Source organism: Theropithecus gelada, chromosome 12, assembly GCF_003255815.1.
Source record: "Theropithecus gelada isolate Dixy chromosome 12, Tgel_1.0, whole genome shotgun sequence".
In the NCBI taxonomy this organism is placed as follows: Eukaryota; Metazoa; Chordata; class Mammalia; order Primates; family Cercopithecidae; genus Theropithecus; species Theropithecus gelada.
The window spans coordinates 82888379-82915834 of record NC_037680.1 but is presented as its reverse complement, the minus strand read 5'-3'; the positions used below and the strand labels follow the sequence as shown (position 1 = coordinate 82915834).

General features: G+C 42.2%; 2 protein-coding genes and 2 non-coding genes across 11 annotated transcripts in view; 1 reads left to right on the top strand and 3 right to left on the bottom strand.

The window, feature by feature from the left end:
• Positions 1–957: 957 nt before the first annotated feature.
• EEF1B2 (eukaryotic translation elongation factor 1 beta 2) lies at positions 958–4301 on the bottom strand. 3 transcript variants are annotated; one of them, XM_025405528.1, is made up of 7 exons: positions 4210–4301; positions 3835–3935; positions 3184–3306; positions 2421–2547; positions 1790–1856; positions 1278–1403; positions 958–1158 (listed from the first exon to the last, which is right to left on the bottom strand). In XM_025405528.1, exons 2-7 carry the CDS (start codon positions 3912–3914, stop codon positions 1004–1006), a joined length of 678 nt encoding a protein of 225 aa, XP_025261313.1. In that variant the 5' UTR covers positions 3915–3935; positions 4210–4301; the 3' UTR covers positions 958–1003. The 3 variants fall into 3 exon arrangements, 2 of the variants coding, with proteins under 2 accessions (XP_025261313.1, XP_025261312.1); XM_025405527.1 differs by having other exon boundaries at positions 3835–3981; positions 4210–4295; XR_003122225.1 differs by lacking the exon at positions 4210–4301 and adding an exon at positions 2761–3006 and having other exon boundaries at positions 1086–1158; positions 3835–3933.
• LOC112636808 lies at positions 1534–1663 on the bottom strand. The gene has a single exon (XR_003122282.1). It is a non-coding gene; the product is annotated as a small nucleolar RNA SNORA41 (small nucleolar RNA).
• On the bottom strand, positions 1938–2016 carry LOC112636806. Its single transcript, XR_003122280.1, has one exon. It is a non-coding gene; the product is annotated as a small nucleolar RNA SNORD51 (small nucleolar RNA).
• Positions 4009–27456, top strand: part of NDUFS1 (NADH:ubiquinone oxidoreductase core subunit S1) — a 34802-nt gene continuing 11354 nt past the window's right edge. Inside the window, exons 1-13 of one of the 6 annotated variants that reach the window (XM_025405523.1) lie at positions 4292–4554; positions 8041–8105; positions 9178–9269; positions 11659–11766; positions 12787–12863; positions 14047–14128; positions 14220–14350; positions 14794–14979; positions 17169–17303; positions 18060–18174; positions 19366–19511; positions 20139–20267; positions 23286–23415. In XM_025405523.1, coding sequence (XP_025261308.1) covers positions 8045–8105; positions 9178–9269; positions 11659–11766; positions 12787–12863; positions 14047–14128; positions 14220–14350; positions 14794–14979; positions 17169–17303; positions 18060–18174; positions 19366–19511; positions 20139–20267; positions 23286–23415 — 1392 coding nt within the window. In that variant the 5' untranslated portion in view covers positions 4292–4554; positions 8041–8044. Of the gene's footprint in view, positions 4555–4706; positions 4799–8040; positions 8106–9177; positions 9270–11658; positions 11767–12786; positions 12864–14046; positions 14129–14219; positions 14351–14793; positions 14980–17168; positions 17304–18059; positions 18175–19365; positions 19512–20138; positions 20268–23285; positions 23416–27456 lie in introns of those variants that run through there. The other 5 variants (XM_025405522.1, XM_025405521.1, XM_025405525.1 and 2 more) reach the window with 5 other exon arrangements.

Below are 27456 nucleotides of genomic sequence, written 5' to 3'. Positions count from 1 at the left end.
CAGACCTCAAATTCCCTGTCAAGATGAAGCTGTTTCCAATACTTGACTATCACTTTACTCAACATACTACCCTCATCCCAGTATTTACCTGCTGCATGAGGACCAATCAGATTTCCAAATCCAAGTAAAATATTCCACCTCCACAACCCAGCACCTATGAATCTTCACAGCAAAGTCGTTTTCCTGGGAAGCCTGGGAACCAGTTACCTTTATAATCCTCCTTCCAGGACACAGTGCTATACTCCAAATCACATTCCCAACACTTAAAAGATGGTTTATTTACAACATGAGTCATCATTTTAAATTTGTAACCTGTTAAGTAGTTACAATTCATGCCAAATTCTGGGAAGCCCTCCCTCCTCTGGGTTAGGTATTTTCTAGTAGCATCACACATCTCACATCTTCCAGTTCCCAATGCAAAGATGACAGGTTACAACAAATCACATCATCAGGCATTGCTAAGGACATCACAAATGGGTAAAGCTGCACTAGTTTTTTTTTCTTTTGACAGGACCTTGCTGTCAAAAGAGCCTTTTGGTTCTTTTGGTCTTTGGACCTTGCTCCACCCAGGCTGCAGTGCAGTCGCACAACCTTGGCTCACTGCAGTTCCAACCTCCTGGGCTCAAGCAATCCTCCCACCTCAATCTGCCAAATAGCTGGGAATACAGGGGTGCACCACCAAGCCCAGCTAATTTTTGTATTTTTTTGTAGGGGCAGGATCTCTCCTCATTGCCCAGGCTGGTATTAGCCTCCTGGTATCGATCCACCCACTTCAGCCTCCCAAATTGCTGGGATTACAGGCATGAACCACCACACCTGGCCTGCACTACAATTTTCTAACAACAAAGCCGAACCAAATTTTTATTATTTAGGAATCACATATTCATTTAATTCCTTCCCTCAAAATGAAAGGAATATATACACCACCCTCCTATGTAACATACTCAAGAGCCAAAGGTAATCTTTCAAGCTTTTATTTAAATGCCATGATCCAGGATGGATTTTAGATCTTGTTGAAAGCAGCCACATCCATGGACTGCACATAGTCCTCAAAAGCAGTGATCTGCTCCTCCAGCATATCTGTTCCAACTTTATCATCTTCAACCACACACTGTATTTGAAGTTTCTTAATGCCGTATCCCACTGGAACTAGTTTAGCTAAAAAGAGCATTAAGAAAAACCTTAGTTAGAAAAGTCGTAGAGGAAGGTTGAAGCTGTATACAAATTCCAGATGTCAGTTTCAAAAAAAAAAAAAAAAAGGCAAAGCCTAAACTCACATGAGCCCCAGACTAAGCCGTCTGCTTGAATGCTTCTGACGCACTCCTCTAATTTTGCCATATCTGTCTCATCATCCCAAGGTTTCACATCTAGTAAGATGGAAGACTTGGCAACAAGTGCAGGTTCTAAAAAAATAAACAGCATTATTCAAATAATGAACTGTATTTTTTTACCCTACTCCAAGACACAAACAAATCACCTCAATTTGTTTTGAGATTGACTATCTCCTTAGCCAAACAAAACTACAGATACATCTTGTGTCTGTCACACATATGCCCACTTTCTGTTTTGCTAAGAAAGAGGTGTTTGTGTTAACAGTTTCTTTCCCACAGAGGAATGCCACAACTGCTACCATAAGAACAGCTGCAGACCAGTAGCTGTGGAAGAACTTCTACAGGAGGTTTTAAAATATTGACCTGTTCAAGGAATGTGGAGGAAATTACTTAAAGGTCAAGCTTTGAAAAAGATTACTTACATTATCATGAAATGAAGTTAAAAACAAATGACCTACTTTTGGCTTTCTTTGATTCATATTGTGCAAGACGTTCTTCTCTTAGCCTCTTTGCTTCTTCACTTTCCTGTAAAGAAAAAAAAATTAATCCACTTCAGAAAGCCGGTTGTCCTCTGCTTAAAGCTAGTGGGGTCATCACAAAAAAGACTGGCTTAATCAGAAAAAAGCAAATCCATCACGAACTCAGCCGAAAGATGGTGATTTGATTTTATTCATCATGCAACCAGTCAGAATTTGAAAAAGGCATATAAGTTAAAGCCAGGATTCAAATCCAGGTAATTTGGCTTAACCACATTGATAAAATTGCTGATCGATGTATTCTTTTTTTTTTTTTGAGACGGAGTCTTGCTCTGTCGCCCAGGCTGGAGTGCAGTGGCATGATCTCAGCTTACTGCAACCTCCGCCTCCCAGGTTCAAGCAATTCTCTGCCTTAGCCTCCTGAGTAGCTGGGATTACAGACACCCGCCACATTTTTAAAAATTTTTAGAACAGACAGGGTTTCACCATCTTGGTCAGGCTGGTCTTGAACTCCTGACCTCGTGATCCACCCGCCTCAGCCTCCCAACATGCTAGGATTACAGGCATGAGCCACCGTGTCTGGCCGATATATTCTTTATAGAAGATGCCATACCTCCTCATCATCAGATCCAAAGAGATCAATATCATCATCATCTTTACTATCTGTAGCTCCACTTCCTGTAGTGTCTTCCACATCAGCAGGACCATACTTGCCCAAAGCTTTCTTCACTCCTGGCAGGCTTGAAAAACATTTAAATTCAACCACTATTGAGCTAGTATAACATACTTTTCCAGACAATACAAAATAACTTGTTTTAATCACTACTTATCACTAGATCCCTTTTGCAATAATAATTTACCCTTTCACATGCTCCCAGGTAAACACTATCATATGTTCAACTCCTCACCCGACAAGCATTAGTACCATGTGAGACATTATTTTCAATACTCACTATGATTTACTCTTTCAGTATGAACATTTCTGTTTGAGATTTCATTAAGTATGCTCAGTTCCATTCTTAGTGAACTGGAGTCCACTTCCCCAAACTTCCACCCTTGTTGGCAGTTTCAGAAGAATGGCCAAGGACTGAATGAATGAGCCACCCTCTCACCCCAGAGGTGGGCCCCCCAGGTCAAGGTCGAGGCACATTGGCAGGGCAGTGTGGGGAAAAGTTGAATTGCTGCTGTCCATGTTCTACCTGTTCTGTGAAAAAATGGAGGGCTTCAGTCTCTTGGCCTTCTCAGGTTACAGAAAAATTTAGCTTACAATACCCCAACAAAACTAAAGTAGCCTGGGTCTAGTTTTGTCATGTGAACATCCTGATAAAGCTTCGAGAGTAGTCTTATTCTTCAGCTACATACAAAGATGATTTTACCTGGCCTTTTCCTTTTCGTAGGACTTGATGTGATTATACCAACGTAGGGCATGACACAAGTCAGCAGGCGGTGGCCCGGACACGGCTTCAAATACTGCCACATCTGCTTGTGATGGCACATACCTGCCAATGACACAGAGACATTCACACACACCTTTGAAAAACAAACGCCAGCGAATAAATAATCAGTGCCTATGCATCACATTAATTAGTGGGCACTAACTCCGGTAGGGTTGCTTTAATGCTTTTCTTTTCTTATTATCTCCTTAAAATCAAACCATATGTTTGGGTCACCGCGCTATCCTGAGAAATGTCTGCCACTTAGTAGACCTCAAATACTGCAATCTCTAACGTTGCTCTATCTACAACCTAACATGTATTAACTGGGCAGCGATGCGGAAACACCTGGCTGAATTAAGTGTAAATAAAGCACATTTTAACCTTCCTTTGCTCGTGAGCCGCTCCCCGGAGGCCGGGCTCGCACCACACGAGGGCCTTGGGAGATGGCCACGGGGCGCTTTCCCGTCATCCTCGAAAGGGCCCTGGGGCCCGGTCTCCCTCCCTCCAGCGGCAGCCGACACGCTGCGCCACGTGGCCCCGGCCCCGGTCCCAGAAACCTCCCCACCACCCCGACACTGCCGGTCTGCTCACCCCTCGATGTAGCTCTTGTCCGCCAGGTAATCGTTGAGCACCTGGAGTCCGGCGGGGCTTTTCAGGTCTCCGAAACCCATGGTGTCGGCTGTACCCGAGAGCTGGGAAGCAGCAGAAAGAGAGCGCACAAGTTGTGGGCGCCCCGCGCTTAAGAGAGGAAAAAGGGCCCGCAGAAGCCGGAAAATTCCTTATATAGAGACGGAGGCGTTTCCCTCCACCACGCCGGACCGAAGGTTAAAGGTCAAAGTACGTTAGCATTCCCACTTCTCCACGTACGAATTGGGGGCCCTGAATTAAACGGCTCACAAATTGTCCCTGGACCTTTCGTTGCGTTTGGAAATAAATTAATAAAACGGGCATGTCTTAAGTTCGTACCTCCACGGCTCCCGAAGATGACGGGAACCGCCCCTAGAAGCGCCGGAGATGACCGAAGACGCTCGGCCTCGAGGCTGCCGGCCACTTCCGGCGGAACTGCGGGTCCAAGTTGTCCTTCCCGCCTCCGGGCTGGGCCGACCTCAGCTCCGCCCTCTGGTCGGCTGACGGAAATTGCCGACAAACTTATCGAATGCAAGGATTCTAGTCCCTCCGGGCTTTCCGTTCTCCAGGCCCGGCTGACAGAGTTAGCTGAGGCCGCCATATTGAGTAAGCGACCCGGCCTCCAAGGGGGTAGTTGTGGTCCAGACAGTTTAGCAGAACAGCCTCCGCGGCTCCGGGGAGAAGGTGAGGTCTTGTATGGATGGGAAGGGTGAGGTGCATGGGTCAGAGGCTTATTTATTGACGGGACTGTTTCCTTTGGCCCACGCGACTTAGTCTTCTCTTGTCCTTGACTGGGAGCCGCCTCCCGCCCCACCGCCTCGGAAGCCCCTGAGAGCCGGCAAGTGGGGGCTTTTAGCCACGGTCTCTGGTCTGATGGAGCAGAAAGGAAGATGAGGATCAGGGGGCCCTCGGGAGCGCTGGCCCGAATGCGGGCTTGTAGGTGACCTTCCCTCTGCAGGGAAAATTCAGGACATTCTCCTCTCAGAGGAGGCCGTTTTATTCCCCGGGAGAGGACCAGTGTCCGATGACTTAAGCCTTAATACTGAGCCTTTCCCCCCAGATTTTTACACGCCTGGTACAGTACATGATTGTTTGGTCGCTGTTGTGTTAGCAGTGGCTCACGCTTCTGTTGTCCTTATTTGTTTTGTCCATTGACCACGTTGGACAGAATTTTTTAATTCCTTTCACTAACGGGAAATTGAGAAAAATGACTTTTTGAAAAGTTAGCTCAGGGTTGCATTGCGAATAACAAAATATTGTTTACAAGTTATTGGGATCTATGCTTGTACTGTGAGGTCTTGGATCAGACACAACTTCACACACGAATTGACAGTATAGAAGTGTAACAATAACTTTTTGATGAATAAACAGGTTATTTTTGTTTTGCGGAATATTCTTGTTTTCACCGACTTAACGCTGCCAGAGCACCTGCACTTTTTAAATCCGGGAAAGTGGTCCCTACAAATTAACGACCAGAAATTAGAGATTCAGTTCACTTAACAGTTACTGAACGTTTACTACGAGCCAGAAATGAGTCCGTAAAGAAGAATAAAATGGGTGATATTCTGGGGAATCGTCAGGAAATGTTAGGCTGGTCAATGAAACTGAGAAAAGGCTTCGAAGCCAAGATTTGAAGGATAAGGAGGGGCCAGGGAAGAACATTTCAGTCCGAGGTCACTGCCAGTGGCAAGAGGGGAGGGGCTGTGTCGGAATAGTGTGGAAGCCTGGTGACCTGTTAAGAAGATATTGAAATACTCCAGGCAAGGAGTGATGGTGGATTGGGATAGGGTGGTACCTTGGAAGGCAGGAAGTAGATGGATGAATCCATGTTGGAGAACGTGGAATAGTATAGTCCCTATACGGAAAAGTATCCAGTCTACTTTTAGAAATGACATTTTAGTCATTAACATTTTTCCATCTAAAGATATAATTATTTCTATTGCTACTTGGTATATCAATGTTCAAAGCACATATCGAAGTGTTGCAAATCTGTATTTCTTACGTTGGACTATGCCTTGATGCTGGATGTCAACAGCCTAGTTCTAGTTGATTTCCTATCCAAAGTGAGTACTATTTTTATATCGTATTGGAGATAAGAAAGTATTAAAGTTTTAAAATTGTTGATTTCAAATCTGTCAGTGCTCTAATGGAGTAAGTTTAGGTTTACATTTATGCCATGAGTAGTTTTTAGTAGGACAGATGCTACTCTAGTTCTAGAACTTGGTGATAAGACTATTTGGTGGTTATTTTCATAAGGATACTGTGCTAGGTCTTCAAAAAAGGGAAATGTCTAAATGTCCTCAAGGAGCTTAGAGTCTGGTAGGTACTAAAATTGGTTACTAACCTACAGTTCAGTAAGTAGAACAATAAAAATATATACACAGTGTGTACTGCTACTAAAGAAAAAGAGCTCAAAGAAACTGATTGTCAGACGGGCGCGGTGGCTCATGCCTGTAATCCCAACACTTTGGGAGGTCGACGCGGGTGGATGACCTGAGGTCAGGAGTTCGAGATCAGTCTGACCAACATGGCGAAACCCCGTCTCTACTGAAAATACAAAAATTAGCCGGGCGTGGTGGCAGGCACGTGTAATCCCAGCCAGCTACTCAGGAGGCTGAGACAGGAGAATCTGCTTGAACCTGGGAGGCGGAGGTTGCAGTGAGCCGAGATCACGCCACTGCACTCCTGGGTAACAGAGTGAGGCTGCGTGACAGCAAGACTCCATCTCAAAAATGGATAAATAGGCTGGGCATGTTGGCTCATGCCTGTAATCCCAGCACTTTGGGAGCCTGAACCGGGCGGATAATGAGGTCAGGAGATGGAGACCATCATGGTTAACACGGTGAAACCCTGTCTTTACTAAAAATACAGAAAATTAGCCTGGCATGGTGGCACACACCTGTCCCAGCTACTCAGGAGGCCAAGGCAGGAGAATCGCTTGAACCTGGGAAGCAGAGGTTGCAGTGAGCTGAGATCGCACCACTGCACTCTAGCCTGGGCAACAGAGCAGAACTCCATCTCAATAAATAAGTAAATAAAATAAATAAATAATAAAAATACAAAAATTAGCCTGGCGTGGTCGTGCATGCCTGTAGTCTCAGCTACTCTGGAGGCTGAGGCAGGAGAATTGCTTTAACCTGGGCGGTGGAGGTTGCAGTGAGCCAAGATCGCACCAGTGCACTCCAGTCTGGGCAACAGGGTGAGACTCCATCTTAAAAACAAACAAACAAACAAACAAAAAATAAATTTTGGTAACTTTTCTGTTTTGTGTGTCTTTAAGTCTTGGTGTTTATATAATCCACCCCCATTTATTTCAATAATTCAGCAAGCCTTTTAGAGCAGTGTCTCAACTTCAGCACTGTTGACACTTTGGATAATTATCTTTATTGTGGGGACTGTCCTGTACATTGTAGAATAGCCGGCACCCTGTCCTCTACCCACTAGATGTCAGTAACTTCCCCTCGTTTGTGACTACAGTGTGTTCAGACATTGCTAAATATTCCCTGGGGAGCAAATGTCCTCAGGTGAGAGCCATTGTTTAAGAGCTTACTCTGTGCCAGCCTGGTGGATAGGTACGAAGATAGAAAAATTCAAGGAATTAATGCAGTGAGGGCAGAATGGGCTTATAAACACATAATTGGAAATCTGTAAGGTAAGTGTACTAGAAAATAGCAATCAAGACACCTCAAAGGCTTTTGGGCTGGTGAGCTATCTCAGAATATCTCATGAGTATTTAGTAGACAGCTATGCTTAGAACATGAAATGATAGAATGGGTATTGGTAGGAAATGAAAGCAGAAAAGATGACTTTATTTTACATAACCATTAATGATAAGCTCGCTGTTAGTCTTGCAGTTTATTTTACTGTGTGGTAGTGCTTTAAGTTTGATCCTTTCTATGTAATTTTTTTAAATGGCAAAACTGCTCTCTGCATAGAATTAGAAAGTCCAAATGTATACAATAGCTGCTGCTGGTTAGTTCTTTGGCATTGTACAAGTCAGTGTCTCTGAGACAGAGAATTCTCATCTACAGACTTGGAGGGAAAATATCAGAACCTATGAGTATTCAATGACATAATGTATGTGAAATAATTTAAAGCCATAAAACATTACCAAACAGTTGGTGATTGTTTTTTCCCCTACAATGATATAATTCTTTGTTTTATTTTTAGCAATATGTTGAGGATACCTGTAAGAAAGGCCTTAGTAGGCCTTTCTAAATCTCCTAAAGGATGTGGTGAGTAGTTTTTTAAATTTGTATTTGTGGATATTAGACCTTATTTTTGTAAATTTATAAGTCTGTGGAATAGTTTATCAAAGACCTAAACCCATACTTTTTAAAAATAAAAATAGCAACAGGCTGGGTGTGGTGGCTCATGCCTGTAATCCCAGCATTTTGGGAGGCTGAGGCAGGTGGATTGCTTGAAGCCAGGAATTCAAAATCAGCCTGGCCAACGTGGTGAAACCCCATCTCTAGTAAAAATATAAAAATCAGCTGGGCATGGTGGCGCACACCTGTAATCCCAGCTACTCGGGAGGCTGAGGCTCAAGAATTGCTTAAACCCGGGAGGTGGAGGTTGCATAGAGCCAAGATCGCGCCACTGCACTCCAGCCTGGGAGGCAGATCGAGACTCCATCTCAAAAAAAAAAAAAAAAAAGAAACAAATTATCTAAGTTGAATAATTTTCAAAATATAATTTTACTTTGAACAGCTTATGGGAATTATCATGGAATAGAAAGTATTAGGAACTACACACATCAGTGCCAAAATGGAAAAATCACATTGTTTTTGAAAATTGATCTTCCCATGAACATATTTTCAGTGGCATTAACAGTTTCAGTTTAAAGTTGGGTGCGGTGGCTCATGCCTGTAATCCCAGCACTTTGGGAGGCCAAGGCGGGAGGATTACTTGACGTCAGGAGTTTGAGACCAGCCTGGCCAATATGGTGAAACCCTGTCTCTACTAAAAATACAAAAATTAGCAGGCATTGTGGTGAGTGCCTGTAATCCCAGCTACTTCGGAGGCTGAGGCAGGAGAATCAGTTGAACCAGGGAGGTGGAGGTTGCAGTGAGCCAAGATTGTGCCACTGCCCTCCAGCCTGGGTGACAGAGCGAGACTCCCTCTCAAAAAAAAGAAGCAGTTTAAACTACTATCAAAAGTAGACAACCATTGGTTTGCATCCAGAGCAATACAGAGGAATAACAAGGAATGAAAAATTTAGGTTTGTAGTTAGAGTTAATTCATCCGTTATCATCTGCTATAATAAACTGTTAATTTGTTTTTCACTTCAATATCTTTGATGGTCAGTTCGAACAACTGCCACAGCAGCAAGCAACTTGATTGAAGTATTTGTTGATGGTCAGTCTGTCATGGTGGAACCGGGAACGACCGTCCTCCAAGTAGGCATACATTCTAACTATTTTGTGTGTGTGTTCTGATTTTTTAAAAAATACTAATTTATTTCCTTTATACTGATTATTAGTAAATAATTCCTTAAAATAACTATACATAGCAAAGTTATATTAAAATTATTTCATTTTATATCTTGGCACTTCAAAGTGAACTATCATTTATTTGTCTGTGACATTTTTAGTGAATTATGGTAGTTCTTTTGTTTCACTTCTACATTCCAAATGAATACCCATTAAGAAATTTGAAGGCCGAGCGCGGTGGCTCATGGCTATAATCCTAGCACTTTGGGAGACTGAGGCAGGCGGATCATTCAGGAGTTCTAGACCAGCCTGGCCAGCATGGTGAAATCCCGTCTCTACTAAAAATACAAAAAATTAGTTGCGCATCATGGCGCGCGCCTGTAATCCCAGCTACTCGGGAGGCTGAGGCGGGAGAATCGCTTGAACCCAGGAGGCGGAGGTTACAGTGAGCTGAGAGTGTGCCACTGCACTCCAGCCTCGGCAACAGAGCAAGACTCTCTCTCAAAAAAAAGAAATTTGAAGTAACTTAAATTGGTTACTATAGGTAAGTTTGTGAAAATATATCCTTCATTTGTTTTGGGCCTGCTTGATGCTTTTCATTTTCATATAACCTTTCTGTGATTAGTAATATTCATAGGAATATATCCTACAAAGCAGGTAAACGGAGGGTAGCATGTGCTTAAATTCATGCTCTAAATATTTCTTCATATTCCTCCAGAAATAATAAATTGGTCATAGAGAAGTGATGCTTCACTCCCATTTGTAAGTTGTCACAGATCTAAATGTTCTTTTTTCATTTTAGCAGTCATTTCTAGACTGTCTGCCAGTCACAGACATGAAAGCACAAAATATGATATATAATAAATGTATGTTCAAGGTACAGCAAAAAGTTGTGGCAGGGATAGGAGGTAGTAGAAAGAGATGTTGGGTGCCTCAGGTCATCCCTGAGGAGTATTAAAGGATGAATAGGTGTGTTCATATGTTTACAAGAAGGACATGCTTGCATTTCTTATGGTAAAAGTTAAGGCAGATAACTTGTCATGTTTTGAAAACTTCAGATAGTTTAATATTGATGAAACATAAGGTCTAAGTAGAAGATGAGATCACAGGAAGTCAAGTTATTGAGGAAGGGAAGGTCCAGTCATGAAATACAGTATCTGCTGTGCAGAAGAGTTTATATTTTGATCCATCAGGAGTTCTGTTGCCTATTTAAGCAGGGTGACAGTGACTGTAGAGGATGATCGTTTGGAGAATAGCAAGCCTGGAATAAGAGACAAGGAAAAAGCATTTTGTATTATTGGGACAGGATACTATGAAAAGCCCTAAAATAGATAGTGGCTATGAGAATGAAAGCAAGAGAGTAGATTCAAGGGAGAATGACATGTAGACAGGCCTTCAGGAATGATGAAGACCCGAGGAATTTTTTCCCCTGTTGTACAGAACTTCCCAATATTACTTTAACGGTGAGGAAAAAAAACCCCACAAAGTTTCAGTAGAGACACAGAGACAGATAGTTCTTTAGAATTCAAAGAGACCAGAGGAATTTTTGTGGTTTTCTGCATTTGTTAGGTTATTTTGGAGTGTATAGAGCGGAGAGAAATCATTGGAATTTAAGCTGTCTGTGGAACATACACATGCAAAGTCCTGTAAATCTGAAGCTTGGAGAAGTGCAGAACTAACACGGCTGCAGATGAAGGTTTGGACATAATCATCATAAGGAATGTCAGCTAGGATGAAGGCTGGGACACTGTCTGTCTTGTTCACTACTGTACCTGCATCCTGCACAAAGGAAACACTCAACACATTTTTGCTAACCAGTTTAAACATTGGAAATTGATGACATTGCTTTAGAACGAAGGCTGAGGATGGAGGAATTAACTCTAGAGGAAATTTGAACATAGTTATAACCTTCAGCCCAGTGGGAGGTGAGTCCTGGTTGAGATATAGGAGCCAAAGACAGATAGCCAGCTAGATAGTGTGTAGTGAAATCTCTAATCCAAAGGATGGGAGCTAGGCAAAGAAGAAGTCCAGGTATGAAACCACTGGGACAGAGTTTGAGGGGACATTGTGGACAATGGTTCAGAACGGATATGGGAAGTCAGGTCTTCAGCACAGTGGAAGGATACTTTATCCAGTTTCTTCCACATAAGGTGAAGTCATGCCAAGGATCCTGAGATCCTCTGAGGCAGCTTCAGAGGAGACAGGTTAGAATGAAAGGCAAAGAAAGGGACTGAAATAAGAATGAATTAAGATTATTATAGATAGTAGTAATAAGATGCCGTATGTGTGTGTTTCAGCAATAACAGCAGTGATGTCAGGTTATTCTCATGCATTTTTTTTTTTTTTTTACTTCTAGGCTTGTGAGAAGGTTGGCATGCAGATCCCTCGATTCTGTTATCATGAAAGGTTGTCTGTTGCTGGAAACTGCAGGATGTGCCTTGTTGAAATTGAGAAAGCCCCCAAGGTACTTGATACCTAAAATTCTACACCATGCTGTAGAAGATAGAAAACTTTCAATCTTGCAGCAAACTTTATTTAGAATTAATATTGTAGTGGAGAACCTAGCCCTCTTTACTTCTATCTATAAATTTAATTATTTTGTACAATTGACTCTCTTCATTTCAAAACTGGGAACACATAGATGGAAGTGCTTTATAAACACATGTGCCATATAATTGTAACATATCTAGAAATTAAAGGTGATTTATAACTGTCATTATTTCCGGATGGCTGTATAATATAAAACCAGGATGTAGAGTTGCCAAGTAGCACATTAAAAGTGCTGATGCCCTGCTATTTTTAGTAGAGAAAAGGGTTGCAGGGAAGAAGTTCACTTTCAGTAGTTTAATTTCATTTTGGTTATGCAATTTTTTTTTTTTCTTGAGACGGAATCTTGCTCTGTCACCCAGGCTGGAGTGCAGTGGCCGGATCTCAGCTCACTGCAAGCTCCGCCTCCCGGGTTTACGCCATTCTCCTGCCTCAGCCTCCTGAGTAGCTGGGACTACAGGCGCCCGCCACCTCGCCCGGCTAGTTTTTTTTGTATTTTTAGTAGAAACGGGGTTTCACCATGTTAGCCAGGGTGGTCTTGATCTCCTGACCTCGTGATCCGCCCGTCTCAGCCTCCCAAAGTGCTGAGATTACAGGCTTGAGCCACCACACCCGGCCGGTGTATGCAATTTTTTTATTCAATAGTGTCTGCTAGTCAAAGCAGTTTTTTGGTGTTCTGTTTCAGAGCAGAATAAAAAATTGCATTGACTATTAGAATAAACTTAAAAACCAGGATGTTTTATTTCTGGGATAAATGCAAAGTACCAGGTCATAGTATTATGAATAAAAATTCAGTTTTAAAAAATACCTTGTTCTTTGCCTGTTATCAAATATATAATTTAATGTTTTTATATAATTTAACATTTTTATATATTGAGTTGCTTATAATTACAAATAAATACAAATACACACTTTTTTTTTTTCATTGAAATCCCAGGTTGTAGCTGCTTGTGCCATGCCAGTAATGAAGGGCTGGAATATCCTAACAAACTCAGAAAAATCCAAGAAAGCCAGGTACTTTATTGTTATTCAACGTAGTACCCTTTCATAAAGCAGAAAGTTACACATTTTGGTATTTGGACCTTCCCATAGATTAAGAATTTAATATCAAACTCTGAAGAAGTTGGTGTGCTCAGCTTCTAGGAGCAGTAGAAGTGAGTACTACATAGTAGAGGAGGTCCAGTCAGGAGTTTATGGTATTGAGCCTTAGGATCAGCATTAAAAATCCTCGTTTAGTAACTTGCTCAACTTATGATGAAGGGTTAATCTGGACTTATTAAGCTATTGCTATATTGTACCGGGACTGCTTGTGTTTGGTTTTGTTTTGAATTAATGTGAATATTTTCTGAGGACCATTCAGCAACTTTTGATCATTCGGTGTTGTTAAAAGTTACAATTTTCTTTATTTTTTGCAATGAGGTCTCACTATATTGTCCAGGCTGGTCTCGAACTCCTGGCCTTAAGTGATCATCCTGCCTCAACCTCCCTCCCATAGTGCTGGGATTACAGACATGAGCTACCAAACCTGACCAAAAATCATAATTTTCTGTGTTCTCTAGTTATACTTTATTCTAGGCTCCTCTAAGCATTTGCCAGATTGTGTATTTAATACTACCAGAATGATACTCAGGAGGATCACTTGAGCCCAGAAGCTCAAGGCCAGCCTGTGCAACATAGCAAGACCCCGTCGCTTAAAAAAATATTACCAGAATGATAGATAGTTGGCATTTCTGATACTAAATGTAAAATTACTATTAATTGTATAAAAAAAAAATACATCTAGGTAGGTTGTTTAAATGGCCTATAGGTGGTCCTGGCAAAGTGGCTCACGCCTGCAATTCTAGCACTTTGGGATGCCAGGGCAGGAGGATCACTTGAGGTCAGAAGTTCGAGACTAGCCTGACCAACATGATGAAACCCTGCCTCTATAGAAAATTCAAAAATTAGCCAGGTGGGTTGGTGGGCACCTGTAATCCTAGATACTTGGGAGACTGAGGCAAGAGAATCACTTAAACCCGAGAGGCAGAGACTGGAGGCTGCAGTGAGCCAAGATCGTGCTATTGCACTCCAGCCTGAGCAACAGAGGGAGACACCATTTCAAAAAAAAGTAAAGTCTGTAGGTCATTTTGAGTGACAGCAGTTTATGTCAGTGTGTGTATATTTGAGAGTCGTTTTATATGTTACAACTTTCATACAGGGAAGGTGTGATGGAGTTCTTATTAGCAAATCACCCACTGGACTGTCCTATTTGTGACCAGGGAGGTGAATGTGATCTGCAGGTATGTAGTAGAATTCTGTCAATCTTTTTGGTTGTCTCAGATTTTAATTTTACTAGCAGCATTCGATTGACTCTTTAATAATCTACTTAAGGACCAGTCCATGATGTTTGGAAATGATAGGAGTCGATTTTTAGAGGGGAAGCGTGCTGTGGAAGACAAGAACATTGGGCCATTGGTAAAGACCATCATGACAAGATGTATACAGTGTACTCGCTGCATCAGGTAACTTTTTTTCCTTTTTTCTTCTATTATAGAATATAATTGTATACTTAATAGTCATAATTTGATGAATAATAACATTGGAAAGAATGGCTACTTTTGTTGGGTGGGAGAAGAGGGATGCTGTATTTGATATACCAATAAAATAAGTTCACTTTCATTTAGTACCAACTTCAGGTGGATTTAAAAATTAAAATATATAAGCATTTGCTTTCACTCATAACTTGCTGAGTTGTACACATATGATTTGTACAAGTTTCTGCATGTGAGTTACACCTCAATTAAATGTAAACATTTCATTATTTTTTATTCTAGGACTGTGCTAACCTTTGAAAATATACTCATTTCTTTTTAGTGTTTTGGAAGTCATCTCTTTGTGATCATGAATAAGAAAGGAAATAATTTGACTGGACTTAACCATTGATGGCACATTTTTTATCTTGTAGGTTTGCAAGTGAGATTGCAGGAGTAGATGATTTGGGAACAACAGGCAGAGGAAATGATATGCAAGTTGGCACATACATTGAAAAGATGTTCATGTCTGAACTGTCTGGGAATATCATTGATATCTGCCCTGTAGGTGCCCTAACCTCTAAGCCCTATGCCTTTACTGCCCGGCCTTGGGAAACAAGGTATCTTTGTATTTTATGACAATTTGTTTTTTGTCCTTAATTCATTGCTATTCAGAAGGTTCATTTTCTTCCTGAGTTTCAGTTGTTTTGGTCTGTTGACTTTTTGTTTAAGTAAAACCCTTTAAATAGAAGGTAAGTAGTTAGAATGGATCGAACCTGTGCAAATTAACTGTAGTTTTCTTGGAAATTAATTCTAAAGTACTCAACCACAAAATTATTTTTTTATGTGTTCTTCCAAGGAGTTTAATAGTGTTGATATTTTAAATTTATAGTCTCCCATGTTGTTGTTTATTAAGTTTTCAACTATGAGGAATGTCATGTTCTTTAACCAGTTTCTGCTGATAGACATTTAGCTTGTATATTTCTTTATGATTACAAATCTGTAAAAAACATTGCTGTTTATAAATTTCTGTGTATATCTCTCATTCTCCTGATTAAACCGAGAAATGGAGTAGATAGATGCAAGAGGTGTGAATATTTTTAAGGTTCTTAAAGCATAACAAATTATCTTTCCATTTTAAACTTTATGTTTTTCAACTTTGGGATTTGGGTTTTTGTTTCCATATAATTTCTGTGTCCTTACTGAGAATCTCTACTTGCTAATTCGTGGTTGTCATACATCCCTTCCAGTTTTTAAACATTATTTTCTTTGGTTCTTTGAACGTATTTTAATATTCTTGGTTTTATTTTTAAGTGAGGCTTCTGGGGGCCGGGCGCGGTGGCTCAAGCCTGTAATCCCAGCACTTTGGGAGGCCGAAACGGGTGGATCACGAGGTCAGGAGATCGAGACCATCCTGGCTAACATGGTGAAACCCCGTCTCTATTAAAAAATACAAAAAACTAGCCTGGCAAGGTAGCGGGCGCCTGTAGTCCCAGCTACTCGGGAGGCTGAGGCAGGAGAACGGCGTGAACCCGGGAAGCGGAGCTTGCAGTGAGCTGAGATCCGGCCACTGCACTCCAGCCTGGGTCACAGAGCGAGACTCCGTCTCAAAAAAAAAAAAAAAAAAAAAAAAAAGTGAGGCTTCTTAGGAGTTCCCCTGTGTCTACATAGTTTAGTAATCAGGTATAATTATACTTCAGACACCTCGACCTAATACGAGTTAGTTCTTTGCCAGTGAATCTGTATGTGGATGGAGGAGCATATTCAAAGTTCAGGCTGTTTTCAAGTCTGCCCAGCTATTACTTTGCACTGGGCCCTATGGGTCTCAGTGTTATCCAGGAGTTTGTGAATAGATTGAGCCGTCTCTGGTTTCACCTGCACATGTGGCAGCCGCTGCTAGGAATGCTGGCCGCAATTACCACTACAAACTTAGGCTAGTAAAATCTTGGCTATCCTCAGCTACAATGACCTCCAAAGCGTCACCTCCACAGACAAGTTTGCCTGTTGCTCCAAATTAAGTGAGTTGTCTCCATCTGTACCAAAGAAGTTCTCGTCTTCACAGCCTGCCCCAGCCTCGAAGAAATTCCATTTTGAGGGGGTAGAGAGGAGCATAGGAGCAGCACTGAGCCCAGCCACCAGTTTTTCAGTGCATAAAAGCTTAACACATTCTTGTATGCATTTACATTTCTAAACTGCTGAAATGGTGGGTTTTGCCATTTTTGTCCAGCTTTACTTTTGCTTTTCAGTGGGAAGGTTTTTTGAGCTCCTTAACCTCCCATAGACAGAAATCCTGCCCCTCTTTTTGAATCGTCCCAGATTTGGCTAGTTGGAGCCCCTTCAAACTAGCTTCTGTGTCAGATAATAGTTTTAAAGCCTTCCTTACTGTGCCAGGAATTTACGTGTTCAAATATGGGTGTGCCAGGAGCAGTGGCTCACGCCTATAATTCCAGCATTTTAGGAGGCCAAGGTGGAGGATTGTTTGAGACCAGGAGTTCAAGACCAGCCTGGTCAACATAATGAGACACTGCCTCTACAAAAAATTTTTAAAATGTGGTGAGAGGATAGTTTGAGCCCAGGAGTTCTAGGCTGCAGTGATCATGCCACTCTAGCCTGGGCAACAGAGTGAGACCCCATGGCAAAAAAAAAGTGGGGGGGGGGTTCTTTTATTTAATTGCAATTCCTCTGAGCTTCATTTTTTAAAGTAATTCAGAAAGGGAATTAGTTGTAAAATTTGTTTTTGGTAAACCAGGTAACAGAAACTTTCTTTATTCTCAAAAGCACCATAGTAAACACCATATATGTTTCTCAGAAAGACAGAATCCATTGATGTAATGGATGCAGTTGGAAGTAATATTGTGGTTAGCACAAGAACTGGAGAAGTGATGAGGATTTTGCCACGTATGCATGAGGACATCAATGAAGAGTGGATCTCTGATAAAACCAGGTATATGCTATATTGTTTTCCTTAACTTTTGCAGTTTATTTAAAGGAAATTTTATGATAATTTTAAAGAATTATCTTTTATATTTGCAAATTAGTTACTGAATATAGACTACTGGAATCTGAGCTGCTTATATAACATAATACTGACTTTAATAGTCCTAGGTCAATCCCTGGATATTGTGTTTACTCTGAGAAAGATACTTTTCCATCCCACATGGAGAAATTGAAGTAGATCGATACATTCTCAACTTATTTCACTTTATTCCTTAGAGAAAAGAAGCTAGGCTGGGCGTGGTGACTCACACCTGTAATCCCAGCACTTTGGGAGGCCAAGGCGGGATGATTGCTTGAGAAAGAAGCTAAATATAAGAGTTTGCACAATGTAATTTTGACAAAATATTTAGAGATACTCATGTTTTGTAAACAAAAATGATTTGCCTTTTTTAGCTGTCAGATTTTTTTGTGTTGTAATTTTAAGATTGTTCAGTTAGCTAAAAGTATAAGAAACCAAACTTTTTTTGTATGTATTTAAGGGAAGAAATCAAACTTTCAGATGGTATTTTAGTTTTAGGTGAAGTTCTTAAAATCTATTAGTTCATCTCTAAAAATATCTAAAATAATTACTTCCATCTAGGTGTTTAGATATTTGACACTTTAACCAGTACTATATTTGAATAACATTTCTCGTTGATTTAACTTGAAAATTATAGTTACTTCTTTAGCAAGATTCCACAATCATGTAATTTCTGTTTTCTAGATTTGCCTATGATGGGCTAAAACGTCAAAGACTTACCGAGCCGATGATCAGAAATGAAAAAGGGCTTTTAACCTATACGTCTTGGGAGGATGCACTCTCTCGTGTAGCTGGAATGGTAAAAATTGAAATAAATAGTGTTAAATAGTGTTTGTGATTATCAAGAAACATCTTTGCCATGAAGAGGGGGGATGTATGTTTCTTCCCTTTTTTCCTTTTGCCAAGATTATGATTTAATCTTCCATTTTACAGACATCTGTTGAGGACATATGCTAGATATTATGCTAGATTAAGGGATATAAAGACCACGGACATGTCATTCCTGCATCCTACAATCTTGTACTGGAGAAAGTTGCACAATTCAGCAATTATTATATGCAGCTATGAGTAATTATATAGGGAGTAGTATTGAGTGAGAGCATGTAGGAGGAATGCCTAACTAGGACAGGCAAATCAAGATGACTTCCTTGGAGGTTGCAGTGAGCCGAGACCGCACCACTGCACTCCAGTCTGAGTGACACAGCGAGACTCCATCTCAAAAAAAAAAAAAAAAAAAAAAAAAAAAGATGCCTTCCTACAGAAGGTGATTCTTAAAGAATCTGAGAATTAATATGAGCTTGCCAGAGTACGAGTGGAGGGAATAGTTTTCTTGTTAGAGAAAGACAACATAAAGCACTAGAGGGAAAGGCAGATACTTCAGAGGAGGTTGCATTTAAGGTAACTATAGTTCCACTTCAGACCTCATTTTGAGGTGCCTTTGTTCCTAAATGTAAAACAGCTTTGTTCCAAGCTGATGTTATTAGCTGTGGTCCCACATGACACCTCTGCAGCTTTTCACTTTAGATTAATTAATAATTGTTGTACAACTTTTTTTGTTTTTTTGAGGTGGAGTTTCACTGTTGTCGCCCAGGCTGAAGTGCAGTGGCGTGATCTCGATCTTGGTCACTGCAGCCTCTGCCTCCGTGGTTCAAGCAGTTCTCCTGCCTCAGCCTCCAGAGTAGCTGGGAATACAGGCATATGCCACCACGCCTAGCTAATTTTTGTATTATTGGTAGAGATGGGGTTTTACCATGTTGGCCAGGCTGGTCTCGAACTCCTAACTGCAGGTGATCCCCCCATTTCAGCCTCCCAAAGTGCTGGGATTACAGGCATGAGCCACCGTGCCTGGCCGTGTTGTAAACCTTTTTAATCAGAAGTCTGTTAATTTTTTCTATACTTGAAAACAATTACCATTTTATTTTCTGAACATTTCACTGTGGTCTTTGCTGCATATAGGTTTCTTGATGATGCCCTTTTCATCTGTTTCTAGTTGCAGAGTTTTCAAGGCAAAGATGTGGCAGCAATTGCAGGTGGTTTGGTGGATGCTGAAGCCCTAGTAGCTCTCAAAGATTTACTTAATAGAGTGGACTCTGACACCTTATGCACTGAAGAGGTCTTCCCCACTGCAGGAGCTGGGTGAGAAATACGAAGCTAGGATCTAGGCTTTTCTTTCTTCTTTTAGTTAGAAGTTATGTATAACATGTGACAATCTGGATTCTCCAACATATCCCCCAGTTTATTTTCACATATAGACCAAGATCAAACCAGAAGTTGTAGGAAATAGAGGAATCCATTTATCACTAAGTATCTCAGGCCGGGCATGGTGGCTCATGCATGTAATCCCAGCACTCTGGGAGGCTGAGGCAGGCAGATCGCCTGAGTGCAGGAGTTCGAGACCAGCCTGGCCAACATGGCGAAACCCCGTCTCTACTAAAAGTACGAAAAAATTAGCCGGGCGTGGTGGTGTGCGCCTGTAATCCCAGCTACTCGGGAGGCTGAGGCAGGAGAATCGCTTGAATCTGGGAGGTGGAGGTTGCAGTGAACCAAGATCACACCACTGCATTCCAGAGTAGGCGACAGAGTAAGACTCTGTCTAAAAAAAAAAAAAAAAAAAAAAAGTATCTGAAATGTTTATTTAATTTAGAAATACTTCATAAAATCTTTTGTTTGGAAATGCAATGGGTTTGATGATAGACTATTTCATGGATTCTCTGTATGTATTAATTTTAAAGTAAATTTGCATTTTATATATTGTATTTCTAGCACAGATTTGCGTTCCAATTATCTTCTTAATACTACAATTGCTGGTGTGGAAGAGGCAGATGTTGTACTTCTGGTTGGTACAAATCCACGTTTTGAGGCACCACTGTTTAATGCTAGAATTCGAAAGAGGTTGGTAATAGTATTTATTCAAGGTTTAAAAATATTTACGTAATTTTTTTGTTTTATATGTGAAAAATGACATCTTCCTAATAGGTTAGTTAGTGGTAGTGAGACTCCAAAAGATAACTGGAAGACAATTTTTTTTTTTTTTTTTTTGGAGAGGGATGGAGTCTCACTGTCACCCAGGTTGGAAGTGCAGTGGCGCGATCTCGGCTCTGCAAGCTCCACCTCGAGACAGGGTTTCACCATGTTAGCCAAGATGGTCTTGTTCTCCTGACCTCGTGATCCGCTCACCTTGACCTCCCAAAGTGCTGGGATTACAGGTGTGAGCCACTGTGCCCAGTCTTTTTTTTTTTTTTTTAAATTTTAAAAATTTTTTAGAGATGGTGCCTTGCCATGTTGCCAGGCTAGTCTCGAACTCCTGGGTTCAGGCCATCCTCCCACCTTGGCCTCCCAAAGTACTGGGATTACAGGTGTGAAGTGCCACGCCCAGTTTCTGCGATGTCTAATAGGTCCATTTTCTCCTCTCCTTACCAGTTTTTAAATTTATTTTGTTAGCTTTTTATTTTGAAATAATTCAAGACGCTTGAGATGGTCTTTGTATACATTTTGTATATTGTTCACGTAGATTAACTAATGTTAACGTCTTGCCATGTTTGTATTATGATTCTCAGTGTCTGTGTGTGTGTATATATAGTGTGTGTGTGTGTGTATACATACACTACATATGTATATATATAGATATGTGTGAATCTAATTTTCTGAGTCATTTGGAAGTTTCTCGTGGACATAGTGCCCTTTTATACCTAAATTCTCAGTGTGGATTTCTTGAGAACAAGGAGCATTCTCTTAAATAATGAAGAAATTTAGGCTGGGCGCAGTGGCTCACACCTGTAATCCCACCACTTGGGAGGCCGAGGCAGGCGGATCACCTGAGGTTGGGAGTTTGAGACCAACCTGACCAACATGGAGAAACCCATCTCTACTAAAAATACAAAATTAGCCGGGCGTGGTGACGCATGCCTGTAATCCCAGCTGCTCAGGAGGCCGAGGCAGAAGAATTGCTTGAACCTGGGAGGCGAAAGTTATGGCGAGCCAAGATTGCGCCATTGTACTCCAGCCGGGGCAACAAGAGCAAAACTCCATCTCAAAAGAAATAAATTTAGTTTTTTCGGTTTTTGAGATCTCGATCTCGGGTCACTGCATCCTCTGCCTCCTGGGTTCAAGCAATTTTCCTGCTTCAGCTTCCCGAGTAGCTGGGAATACAGGCGTATGCCAACATGCTCAGCTAGTATTTGTATTAGGGGTCTTGCTCTGTCACAGAGGCTAAGGTATATTAGCATGATTGCAGCTCACTGCAGCCTTAACCTCCTGGGCTCAAATGATGCTCCTACCACAACCTCCTGAGTAGCTGGGACTGCAGGCATGTACCAACATGCCCAGCTAATTTTTTAAAATACCTTTTGTAGAGATGGGATCTGCCTATGTTGCCCAGGCTGGTCTTGAACTCCTGAGCTCAAGTGTTCCTCCTGCCTCGGCCTCTGAAAATGCTGGGAGTAATAGACATAAGCCACTGCATCCAGCCAGAAATTTAGTTTTGATACAGTATTATTTCATAAGTCACTGTTTATATTTAAATTTCTTTTTTTTTTCATAATTTCTTTCATAGCAGTTTTTTTCTTTCCTCAGGATCCATTCTGGAGTCATATATGACAATTAGTTTTAATTTTTTTTATTAGTTTACAATTAGTTTCATGACTCTTCTGGTCCCTTTTTTGACTTTTTTCTTTTTTTTTAAGAACACAAACCAGTTATTTTGTAGCATGCTTTCTGTCTTTTAAATTTACATCTTAGAGATAAAGAGGGTAGCCATATAGTTTTTGTCTGAACTAGGGGAGTGAAAGAGGGAATTAATAATTATATCAGGATAACAGGTAAAAACAGCACTATCTCAGAGAAACCAGACTATATAGTTACTGCACTTACAATTTTTTTGAAGAACTGGAGCTATAGTTCCCTGCTGTAGAGAATAAATCTGAATAACATAGTATATTTTCATGAATTATGAAAATGTTTAAATATCCTTAATGGATAATTAAGAGATAATTGACCTTGCCATGTAAATACTGCAAAATAAAAATTACAGATTAATTCTAAAATTAAAATTTTTTTTTAGACTGGGTGCAGTGGCTCACATCTATAATCCCAGCCTTTGGGAAGCTGAGGCAGGTGGATCATCTGAGGTCAGGAGTTCAAGACCAGCCTGGCCAACATGGTGAAAGCTTGCCTTCCACTAAAAATACAAAAATTAGCTGGGCCTAGTGGCAGGCACCTGTAATCCCAGCTACTCAGGAGGCTGAGGCAGGAAAATTGCTTGAACTCGGGAGGCAGAGGTTTGCAGTGAGCTGAGATCGCGCCATAGCACTCCAGCCTGGGCGACAGAGTGAGACTTTGTCTCTCAAAAAGAAAAATAAATAAATAACTTTTATAGCTGGCTTAATAGCTTTTTTTTTTTTTTTTTTTTTTTTTTTTGAGATGGAGTTTTGCTCTTGTTGCCCAGGCTGGAGTGCAGTGGCCCAATCTCAGCTCACTGCAACCTCTGCCTCCTGGGTTCAAGAGATTCTCCTGCCTCAGCCTCCCAAGTAGCTGGGACTACAGGCATGTGCCACCACGCCCAGCTAATACTGTATTTTTAGAAGAGACAGGGTTTCACCATGTTGGTCAGGCTGGTTTCGAACTCCTGACCTCAAGTAATCCACCCGCCTCAGCCTCCTAAAGTGTTGGGATTACAAGTGTGAGCCACTGTGCCTGGTCTAGATAGCATTTCTACACAGCAAATTAATGCATTGAATTGCCTTGGCATGCATTTTTGTAACACTGTTTTGAAAGGTACATAGTAGATCATATCTGTTAAATGTATTGTCTGTGCTTTTAACATTTTGTAAACAGATGTATCACTTAGGATCAATGAGACCAGCAACTGCTTAGCTTAGTTGTTTACTTCTAAAAATGTTGTTTTTATTTCAGCTGGCTGCATAATGACTTAAAAGTGGCCCTTATAGGCAGTCCAGTGGACCTCACTTACAGATATGACCACCTGGGAGACTCCCCCAAAATTCTTCAAGACATTGCTTCGGGAAGTCATCCATTTAGCCAGGTGCTCTCAACTTATATGTATCTACTCTTGTTGATTTATTATTATTATTATTTAAACAACTGTTTTTGTAATAATCCTATGTGAGTGTTTTGGTGTTTTTTTTTTTGAGACAGAATCTCGCTCTGTCGCCCAGGCTGGAGTGTGGTGGTGCGATCTCGGCTCACTGCAAGCTCCGCCTCCCAGGTTCACGCCATTCTCCTGCCTCAGCCTCCCGAGTAGCTGGGACTACAGGCGCCCGCCACTGCGCCCAGCTAATTTTTTGTATTTTTAGTAGAGATGGGGTTTCACCATGTTAGCCAGGATGGTCTCGATCTCCTGACCTCGTGATCTGCCCGTCTCGGCCTCCCAAAGTGCTGGGATTACAGGTGTGAGCCACCGCGCCCGGCTTATGTGAGTGTTAAAACGTACACCAGGCTGGGCGCAGTGGCTCACGCCTGTAATCCCAGCTCTTTGGGAGTCCAAGGCAGGCGGATCACCTGAGGTCAGGAGTTCAAGACCAGACTGGGCAACATGGTGAAACCCTGTCTCTACTAAAATACAGAAAAAAGTTAGCCGGGCGTGTCGGCATGCGCCTGTAGTACCAGCTACTTGGGAGGCTGAAGCAGGAGAATTGCTTGAACCCAGGAGGCGGAGGTTGCAGTGAGCCAAGATCGCGCCACTGCACTTCAGCCTGGGAGACAGAATGAGACTCCGTCCCACCCCCCAAAAAACTTATACCAATACAGAAAAGAACATGAGGAAGAAAGTATAACATTACCTAAAATCCCACTACCCCAAAACAGGTATTGATAAAGCATAATCATCTCTCCGTTTATACAGAGAGCAAAGCAAGATGGCTGAATAGTCAAACAAAAATGAGATCATACTGTACATGCAGTTTTTATTTACCAGAGTTTAATTTTCTTGAAATTAGCTGAAAAGAAATCAAAGCAAAACTGGAAGAATTGCACTTTTAACTTCAATTAAATCTTTCTTTACTACAAAAGGAGTTATTCCTTAACATTTTACCAGTCCTTCAATTTTCATTTCTGAGGTAATGTTTTTTTCATTTGAGTTCTTTCTTTAATTCATTTTGTTGTCGCCTTTATTGTTTTGCTTTTCCCAAAGGTGGCTCATGGGTGCCTGTATTCCTTGAGTTCTTGCTTGCTTGAGAATGTTTGTTCCTGAAGAGACAGCTTACCAGGATGTGAAATTCCAGGGTCAGACTTTTTTTTCCCCCCTTTCTGAGTTTTATAGGTCAGTGAAGAAGCATGTAAACTTTATTCCTCCGCCCTGCCCCATACCCTGTCCTGATTATCTTCTTTGTTTTTTTCGTTGGTGGGGAGATGAAGTCTTGCTCTGTCACCCAGGCTGGAGTGCAGTGGCATGATCTTGGCTCATTTCAACCTCTGCCTCCCCGGTTCATTCTCCTGCCTCAGCCTCCCGAGTAGCTGGGACTACAGGCATGCACCACCACACCTGGCTAATTTTTGTATTTTTAGTAGAGATGGGGTTTCACCATATTGGCCAGGCCGGTCTCCAACTCCTAACTTTGTGATCCACCCACCTCAGCCTCCCAAAGTGCTGGGGTTCTGATTATCATTCTTGAAATTCAGTAACTTCAACAAAATATGTCTTAAAGGTGAAGACCTCACTGTGAGACTATAAGACAGAATGTACTTTCAGTCTAAAGATACAAGGTTCTCTTTATTTTAGAATATATGTGTAGTGGTGGAGGTGATTAAAAAACTAAGGAGCTGGCCGGGCATGGTGGCTTACATCTGTAGTCCCAGCACTTTGGGAGGCCGAGGCAGGTGGATCACCCGAGGTTGGGAGTTTGAGACCAGCCTGACCAACATGGAGAAACCCAGTCTCTATTAAAAATACATAATTAGCTGGGCGTGGTGGCGCATGCCTGTAATCCCAGCTACTCAGGAGGCTGAGGCAGAGGAATCCCTTGAACCTGGGAGGCGGAGGTTGTGGTGAGCCGAGATTGCGCCATTGCACTCCAGCCTGGGCAACAGGAGCGAAACTCTGTCTCAAAAAAAAACACAAAAAAACAAAACTAAATTGTTTCTGGCCAGGTGCGGTGGCTCACGCCTATAATCCTAACACTTGGGGAGGCCGAGGTGGGCAGATCACCTGACGTCAGGAGTTTGAGACCAGCCTGGCCGACATGGCGAAACCCCATCTCTACTAAAAATACAAAAATTAGCTGTGTGTGGTGGTGGGTGCCTGTAATCCCAGCTTCTCGGGAGGCTGAGGCTGGAGAATTGCTTGAACCCAGGAGACAGAGGTTGNCCCGGCCTTTTTTTTTTTTTTTTTTTGAGACAGAGTCTCACTCTGTCACCCAGGCTGGAGTGCACTGGCCGGATCTCAGCTCACTGAGCTCCGCCTCCCGGGTTCACGCCATTCTCCTGCCTCAGCCTCCCGAGTAGCTGGGACTACGGGCGCCCGTCACCACGCCTGGCTAATTTTTCGATGTGGGCCGGGCGCGGTGGCTCACGCCTGTAATCTCAGCGCTTTGGGAGGCCGAGACGGGCGGATCGCGAGGTCAGGAGATTGAGACCATCCTGGCCAACATGGTGAAACCCCCGTCTCTACTAAAAAATAAAAAAAAATTAGCTGGGCGTAGTGGCGGGCGCCTGTAGTCCCAGCTACTCGGGAGGCTGAGGCAGGAGAATGGTGTGAACCCGGCAGGCAGAGCTTGCAGTGAGCCAAGATCGTGCCACTGCACTCCAGCTCGGGCGACTGAGCGAGACTCTGTCTCAAAAAAAAAAAAAACAAAAAAGGCCGGGCGCGGTGGCTCAAGCCTGTAATCCCAGCACTTTGGGAGGCCGAGACGGGTGGATCACGAGGTCAGGAGATCAAGACCATCCTGGCTAACACAGTGAAACCCCGTCTCTACTAAAAAATACGAAAAACCAGCCGGGCGATGTGGCGGACGCCTGTAGTCCCAGCTACTCGGGAGGCTGAGGCAGGAGAATGGCGTGAACCCGGGAGGCGGAGCTTACAGTGAGCTGAGATCCGGCCACTGCACTCCAGCCTGGGCGACAGAGCCAGACTCCGTCTCAAAAAAAAAAAAAAACAAACAAAAAAGAACTCTTAATGTGGTGGCTCACGCCTGTAATCCCAGCACTTTGGGAGCCCAAGGCAGGCAAATCACCTGAAGTCAGGAGCAAGACCAGCCTGGGCAACACGGTGAAACCCTGTCTCCACTAAAAAATACAAAAAAAAAAAACGAACTAGCTGGGCATGGTGGCACGTGCCAGTAATCCCAGCTACTCGGGAGGCTGAGGCAAAATAATAGCTTGAACCTGGGAGGTGGAGGCTACAGTGAACTGAGATCATGCCACTGTGCTCCAGCCTGGGCAACAGAGTAAGTGTCTGTCTAAAAAGAAAAAAAAAAAGAACTCTTAACAATGCAGATGTTGAATCTTCTTTTCTATATATATATTTTTAAGGTCTCACTCTATTGCCTAGGCTGTAGTGCAATGGCAGAATTGTAGCTGACTGTAGCCTTAAACTCCTGGGCTTAAGCAGTCCTCCCACCTAAGCCTCCCCTGTAGCTGGGTCTGCATGCCTACACCACCGTGCCCAGCTAATTTTTATATTTTTTTGTATAGATGGGGCTTATTGTGATGCCCAGTCTGGCCTCAAACTCCTGGCCTCAAGTGATTCTCCCACCTCAGCCTCCTAAAGTGTTGGGATTACAAGCATGAGCCAACCTTGCCTGGCTTTTCGTATCTGTGTTTTTTTTCTTTTTCCATTTATTTTGTATCCTGTACCCTGTCTTTCCTGTCCCTGTATTTAATCATGTTTTCTTTCTTTTCCTTTCTTTTTGTTTTTTGTTTTTTTGTTTTTTGTTTTTGAGATGGTCTGGCTATCACCCATGCTGGAGTGCAATGGTGCTGTCTTGGCTCACTGCAGCCGCCTCTGGGACCACAGGTGCACACCACCATGCCTGGCCAATTTTTTGTAGAGACGAGGTTTTGCCACGTTGCCCAGGCTGCACTTGAACCCATGGACTCAAGTCATCCACCCACTTTGTCCTCCCAAAGT